Source organism: Orbicella faveolata, unplaced genomic scaffold (genome assembly GCF_042242905.1).
Source record: "Orbicella faveolata isolate gen_17 unplaced genomic scaffold, um_ofav_v1 contig_2, whole genome shotgun sequence".
Classification (NCBI taxonomy): domain Eukaryota; kingdom Metazoa; phylum Cnidaria; class Anthozoa; order Scleractinia; family Merulinidae; genus Orbicella; species Orbicella faveolata.
The window spans coordinates 16,650,761-16,658,738 of NW_028301547.1; the positions used below are offsets into that span (position 1 = coordinate 16,650,761).

General features: G+C 40.1%; 1 protein-coding gene across 1 annotated transcript; it reads left to right on the forward strand.

Moving 5' to 3' along the window:
- Positions 1 to 486: 486 nt before the first annotated feature.
- On the forward strand, positions 487 to 5,222 carry LOC110049597 (sodium/potassium/calcium exchanger 3-like). The gene has a single exon (XM_020755402.2). It carries the CDS (start codon positions 527 to 529, stop codon positions 2,069 to 2,071), a length of 1,545 nt encoding a protein of 514 aa, XP_020611061.1. The 5' UTR covers positions 487 to 526; the 3' UTR covers positions 2,072 to 5,222.
- Positions 5,223 to 7,978: the final 2,756 nt, after the last annotated feature.

A 7,978-nucleotide genomic window follows, 5' to 3' on the forward strand; every position in this document is an offset into this window, starting at 1 on the left:
AAAACTCTATTCGCAACGCTTGCGCCGCATGACGTGCAGAAAGCACACGACGCAGCAGAGGCTTTGCATGCCTCCTGATTGATTATCACCTGATTATCTGAACCGAACCAAAAAACATTCACACAAGCACTTTTCCTAATACTTCAACTCCTAAAATGGTTAAAAATCACGAGATAAGTGTATATTTTTCGACAAACGCGATCTTAGCTTCATGTCACGCACCGCCATAACTCCGAAATTTAAAATGCACTGGTTTCCAAACGAAAGACGCTGTTGAGCTGGAAACTTGTAAGCGGATATCAATTTAGTACCTCTTATGTCTGACCTTTAGGCGATCTTTAGTTTGGGATTTGAGAATTTGATGACGTCACGTGACCACACTCTATTCCACTGACGGAGTAGAGCTGAGAAGAGCGAATACGTTGTGGTTAGAGAATGATAATCCCCACCCCTACCCCTGCTGAAAAATTTTCACTTTTGCACCAAATTGAAAATCACGAAACACGTTTTTTTCGCCTGAAATCGTATGTGCAGGTCTTACCGAAACATGGCTCGAGAAGGAAAGATTTTAACCCGATATGCTTTGGTAGTTGTTCTCGCCTGTTTCATGTACCCAAGTTTGCTCTACAAGTCGATATCGCCCATGACACGAAAAACTGATTTAGTACTTGAACGTTCCACTCGAGAGGCGAGATCGACCGAGCTTGAACGAAGCAAAATCTCAGCGCCGCCTCAGAACTGCGTTAAACCCTCTATAGACGAATTCCCCGATGATTTCATGACTCAGTACCAGCGAAGAGAGCAAGGAGGCGTCGTTATTCATTTCCTTCTGGCCATTTACATGTTCGGTGCCTTGGCTGTGGTGTGCGACGACTATTTCGTTCCTTCATTGGAACAGATCACCAAAAAGTTGAACATAGATTCTGATGTTGCCGGTGCGACCTTCATGGCTGCTGGAAGCTCTGCCCCTGAGCTGTTTACCTCAGTTATTGGCGTTTTTATTACAAAGAGCGACGTTGGCCTAGGAACTATTGTGGGATCCGCGGTATTCAATATTCTTTTCATTGTTGCGATATGCGGTTTGTTCGCTGGATCTGCGCTTCGCCTTACGCCTTGGCCTCTGTTGCGTGACTGTACATGTTACTTGTTGAGTATCGCGGCCTTGATCGCAATCAGTTACGACAAGAAAGTTTACTGGTACGAGGCTGTAGTCCTGGTGACCATGTACCTCCTGTACGTGGTTATCATGTACTTTAACACAAGCCTTGAAGGTTGCTTTGAGAGGCTAACAAGAATTAACAATGGAGAAACTGATATTGAAAGAAATGGCAGAGGTAGCGATGAAGAGCAATCCCTCTTGAGAGGCGATGCTGGGGATGGCGAAGAAAGGTTAAATCCTTCCGGTGCTGCAGAGGAAGTTAAAATTATCGACCAAAGTGACGAGTCGCCATTTTCAATGCCCCAGGGGTTCGTTTCACGAGTCTTGTGGATCTTGGCGTTACCAGTCGCATGTTTGTGTTACGTCACAATTCCCGACTGCCGCAGTGACAAATGGGAGAAGTGGTATCTCGTCTCATTCTTTGTATCGGTGGTGTGGATTGCATTACTCTCCTATGTTTTGGTTTGGATGGTGACAATCATAGGCTTCACACTTGGAATCCCAGATGTCATCATGGGCCTCACATTTCTGGCTGCAGGGAGCAGTGTGCCTGATGGGATATCTAGCCTGATTGTTGCACGTCAAGGAGATGGTGACATGGCTGTCTCTAACACAGTAGGCAGCAATGTTTTTGACATTTTACTGTGCCTCGGACTCCCTTGGCTACTGAAGACGTCAGCTGTGGACCCAGGAGGTTATGTTGCTGTCCTGAGTGGCAGCATAATTTACACATCAATATCTCTATTTGGCACTGTGTTTGTGACCATATTTCTGGTAGTAGCAAACAAATGGCATTTAAATAAGTGCCTTGGAATGGCATTTCTTATTATTTACTTAGTCTTCATTACAGTCGCAACTCTCTTTGAACTTGATTTGATTGGGGATTATAACCTTCCAACATGTAAGACATAGCAGAAAAGCGGCCACAGGCCATAACTTCTGTAGCCTCCTATGCAGACATCCTTTGGGCTCATCACGCAATCTTCCTCACCCATGAGGAAGATTGTGTGACGAGCCCAAAGTGCATCTGCACAGGAGGCCATAACCTCTGCATCCTAAGCAGGGCCGAGTTGTTTGAAACCTGATTGTGTGGTTCCAGAAAAATTAATATCCATACTCCCCCCACAGAATGGGATTGGAATTTCCTGGGGGGTGGGGAGTTCTATGAGACTAAAAAATTTAAAGAAATGTATGAAGCTTAACTGGAATTTCCAGAGGGGTGGGGAGGTGTTAGAGAAAATCCCTTCTGTGGGGGAGGTATAGATATTTTTCTGGAACTACACATTAACACTGATCCAGGATAAAAAGTTGATTAAGGACTTCATTTTTCTTGCACAAGAAGGTTTCTAATGTTTTTTTGTTTTGATTTGAGGCAAGCCAACATAAAAGAGGGGGGTGAATAGGTTTTCAGATCGACGGATTTGGCCTTAAAAAGTGCACGGATTGTGGATTTTTACAGTAAATCAAGCAGATTTGCGGATTTTGAAAACACAGTGGATCGTGGATCAGCTGTGAACTTTGGTGCGGATTCCGGATCGTGCCCATCTTGATGTTCGGATCTTGGGTCCTAATTGCAATTTGGATTATAGATCTTCCTTCAGCCTTGGTCAGTATGTTAACGAGTTCATCCAAACGATTTCTTTTTTCGAATGAAGCTCATTTTAAATCAGGTGTGAGACTGTTATTGGAATTGTACAAATGTACTGTGTTATAGTCGTCAAGCATGTTGCTTTCTTTACTATTTGGGCAAAATTAACAATAGCATTCACATTTACCAGTTTACCTTTGAACTTTTACGGTTCTGTTTCCGGATGTGGTTGTGGCTTCAGATTTGAACAAAAATATTGGCAGATCAATGGATTTGGCAAAAAAAAAAGGCACGGATCGGCAGATTTACATACCCCTATCCACCCCCCTCATGAAAACTGAAGGAAATGTGTTGATCCAGGAATAACCAAACACCTGCATGGAGGACGTTTTGGTTTGAACCCCTTCCCCGTCCCTCTGGAAATTCCAGTTTTGGTTCACATTTCCCTTTAAACAATTTCCCTTTTAGACCCTCATCCCTTTGGAATTTTCAATACCCAATATCCCTCCTTGGGTGGTTATGGATATTTTCTAGGACCACACAATGTGAAAAAGATAACTCAAGGTAAAATGTCGTAAACTAGAATAAACATCCACACTGATCCTGGATCAGCCTAATGGACCTTTCACGAGGTTTAAGATAAGTTTTCAAGGCAAGGTGTTTATAAGAAATTCCAATAGTTCAATCCCTACTACCCAACCAAATCATTATAAATTTTCTATTAATTTTTCAGGTCATGTAGCTGATCTTGTCGGGTTTTTTTTACCCTCACTTATCTGGAACTCTGCTTTCAGAGACCAATGTCATGCTTTTCCAAATTTTTCACTGAAACAAAAAATAAGCCTCTCCACTCGATTTTTCATGCCCAGTTTAGTAGATGTGCAAAGTTTCACGAAAATCCATTTCAAACTCATGAAAAGCCACTAAGACAACAGCATTTGTGATACAACACAAGTAGTTTATTTTAATTTAGTCTATTAATTTTACAAGGGCTAGCTGAAAACACCTAGTGGTACACTACTGCCTTTATGTTTAAATATCGTTATTACAAATCTTAAGTGGTAATAAATAGCCCATCTTACAGCCGTGTGCTTTACAAGTGATGAGGTCTTTCAAAGCAGAAACAAGGTTATAGTTATAGTTACTCTGTAAGACAGAGATTCCCCTCTCTTTATGCTCAGTGAGAGACAAGAAATCATGACATAAGTTCACGAAAGTATTTATTGTTTTGCCCTCTATCACTACTTTTTGTTTGTAGTATGTAATTATTTGAACTATTTTTTGTTCGATACAGATATAGAAGCAGGAAATACGCCATAGGATTCCCATATGAAAATGTTGGGGATGCCCATCATCTCGCTTAGGCCCTGAGGCACATTTCAGGCAGAATACTTCCTTAATAGAAGGGTAAAACTGATCTGCTAGTAACATTAGGCTGATCTAGGTGGGTTAGTTATCGTCAGATTACTTATATTAGATGACTTAAATAATGCACAAGACTAGATAAGAAAAAAATAAGTCCCATGCTAGATAACTTGAAGAATATACAAGGTGAAAAGAATGACATGCAGGCATCATCCATTTTATCAAGTTGAGTAGAGAACAACAAGTCATAAATTAAGACTTAACATTTAGACTATGACAAGTCATATTAAGACTTGAGAGGATTTTGATTTCCTATTGTGCATTAATGAACTACGTCAGCATGTTGCATGTGTTGTGCTTTGTCATGCAAAACCTTCACATCAAATTTTTCGTTATTTCCAGTTCAACTTGAGCAAATTACTCGAATTCCAACTTTTCCACCGTTTGTTAGAGAAACTAGAGAAATTTCTTTTTTCTCTTAAGTACAGGGCGTCTAAGAAGCCCATTGGCAAGTTACTGACAGAATCTCATACCCTGATCTGACTAGAAAATCCAAAAGCCCTGGACTATCAGACACAAGTTTCTTTGCACACTACATGCTCTTTTGACTCTTGTTTTTGAGTTGAGTGTAACAGTATGAAAAATGATACAAGTTCTCACAAAACTGGTTTGCCTTAAATTGTCTTGGCAGAAAAAAAGATCTTGGTAACAACAAGAGATTGATCATAATCTCTTGGTAAAAATAGTTTTCCTAACTTGATATTTGGTATAATTGGTCATAATTGCTATTTCGTAGTCAGAGTTTCTAAGTCAGAAGGGTGTTATGAGAGGTTTACCATTAGCTGCATATCTCTTATTACCTTTGTTAAATATTCATTTAAGATTGAACCTTGTACCTTTGTACAAGCTGCTCTTCATAATTTCTTTGTTGGAGAAAGCAGAATTTCACGAAAATTTGAAAAGAATAACTTAAGCATCTTTTCCTTCCACACGTGTGTGACATTTGCTCCCTTTAGGGCTGCTTGGGGGTGTGGCATTTGACAATTTAGTCATGAAATACAAAGAATTGTAAATCGGTACTTTTTAAAAATAAAAGCCTGCTTCGTTAAACATTAGATGTTATGGCTGAGCTTGGCTGATGGGCCCTTGATGTAATATGGGGGAACTTGCCTGTAGTTGATACAATTCCCCCACTCACCCATAAGGTAACAAGTTTGTTATGGGTGTGAAGGTCAAGGCTACCGGTGAATCAAAACTTAATGACAGCCCTAATGGTCAGCATCATTTTACATCCAAAAAACTATCTGGCATCAAAATTTCCTACCCCGAAAAATACAACACTTGGATTCCCCTCAATACTATGTCATTATTTTTTCCAGAACTCACACGTTGCTGAAAAAAAGTTCAAACGAATAATCTTCAGATCCACTGAATGCAGCAAAAATTTCGCTTAGAGATGTAAAAGCTCTCCAAATACGGCCGCATACTTTTTTAAGACCTAAAAAAATATGTGACAGATCTCGACCCCAAAAAATACAGAGGGTATAAATTTCAACCCCCCAAAATACTTCAGACTCCCTTCCCATCATGTATACTGCAAGTACCCTCCCTGGGACTTGGGTACATGAAGCAGGCAAGAGTAACCAGGAATGGGAACTGGGTTAAAATCTTTCCTTGACGATTCATTTCCCAAACTGGTTGTTTATACTAACAGGGGAAATTTTGTGGATATCTGGGCTTGTTTGTTACGAGAGTATCGTTATTTGAATGGACACTGGATTTATAGCTAAGCTTTTAGTGGAACTCGTGACATATTTGTACTCTTATTTAAATGAACCCTTCATCAGTTACTACTAGAGGAAATCTCCTGACTAACTCGCTGATGTCAGCCTTGATTCTTGAGCCAAATTTTTGCCACATTAATTTTCAGTCAATATTGATTTGAATAATTTTTCCTTTATTGAAGTCTGTTTCCTGTTCATGATTTCCTGGTACACTGCAAGGATCTAGTTCAGTGGTCTCCTCTACGGACACCAAGGAAGAGAAATAACTTGGTCCAACAGTAGTTTATTCTGTACTTGTTAATGTTGGGGATGTAATCATCATGTACTTGAAAAATGTTTACAATATAGCTCGCTTATATCTTTTCTTAGGTACAAAGTACAACCTGTCAAATGCCCATCAAATGCCTGAGGGATGAGTCACCTTTGATGACTGAGTGACTGAGTTAATTTGCAACCCTAATGCCCAGAACAAATCAACTAGACACAATCATAACTAGCAGACAGTACGTTTCTGATTAGAAGCTTTTCAGCAGTTTTCCCACACAACATTGTGATAATCGAGGTGAGGTGGGCTAAGCGGTTATATAATATAATATGTAGTAAAAAAAAATAATGAAAATGTGATCAAATTACATGCTTCTGTACTTTGCCAACTATTTGTTTTGACATTTTGGGTGTTATTTATCATCACAGCTGTCATAATGATCACCCCGGGGGCATAGCTAGGGGGTTGTGGGGTGCCCGTGATCCCCCCTTTTGTAAGCCTTTTTTAAGCAACAACAGGTGACGAAAACATCATGATGATATCTTGACCATTGTTAAGAAGCCCATTTTGACGCAGTGTGACCCCCCCTCCCCACCCTTTGAAAAATCCTGGCTACACCCCTGGATCACCACCTGCCCTTCCAAGAAAACCCACGCCCTGACAACTCTCATGTGCTCATATTTACATGATTCTTCCAGTTATAAGCCGGCTTTCATTAGTGAACAAGTCTCATGTCTCATGTCTCATGTCATTGCATCATGCTCAACAACATATAAGTTGTTACTAATGACTGCAGAACCTGTTTTGCGTTTCATAACACTTATGTGTAGAGATTTTTACTATAGTTGAAGAAATGAATAAAACATGAATGGAATTTATCTTTCACTTTAGTCTCATTTTTTACCAGGGGGAGGAGTACTCTCAGATAAATTGGGTGGGGGTGTGCAACCGACTTCTCAAAACCCTAAACCAAAATCTGCAATTTTCCTAACCCTATTTATGCCATGAAAAAAAACATTGAAACCCTATTTAAGACCTGACCCTTAAATCAACACCCAATACCCTGTTTTAGGCCTGCCTTAAAATGTAAAAGTTGCTTCTTCTAAAAGCAATACCCAATTCATAAGTAGAGTGCAAAACCACACCCTTTTTGAGACCAAACTGACCAAATTCAATACCCTATTTCTGACCGACACTAACAGCTAAAAAAACCTTACTATACTCATTGGGACAGTACATCCTATATAGCCCATTTACACAAGTACCCCCAGGGCTTTTTTCCAACTCTGTGTATTGTTGATGGCGAAATGTAACCCTCGAGCTCAGATTTTGTTTTTGCGACAGTGGATTTTTAGCTTAAAACAAAACAGCAAAAAGAAACACTCTGCGTCTGATAAGGAGTCCCTATTTAATTCAAATACGATAGCATACATGTCATTCATAGTCAGCGTCTCCTGCAGTGTTTTGAGCCTGTGTCAGTGGTGCATGAGGATGAGTGTCTTGGCAATGTAAAGTGGAATTGACTGTGTAAATGCTGGTGTGGGTGATCAGACAAGTGTGACATGAAAGATCACTTCTACAAGCTTCTACAGAAAGCTTCAAGATAGGAAGTATGAAGAAGGCAACAACATTATGGATTTCTGCTCCCCCAAGTATTCTGTCTTATACACTTTAGGAAAGTCCCTCCCTGAAAGGCACTGTTGAAAAACCAACCCCCCCCCCCCCGAAAATCATCATAGCCCCCCTAAATATTAAATATTTCATGTGTCAATTCATCAAATTAAATTACCACTTAAAATCTGTAGGAGAGGGAAGAG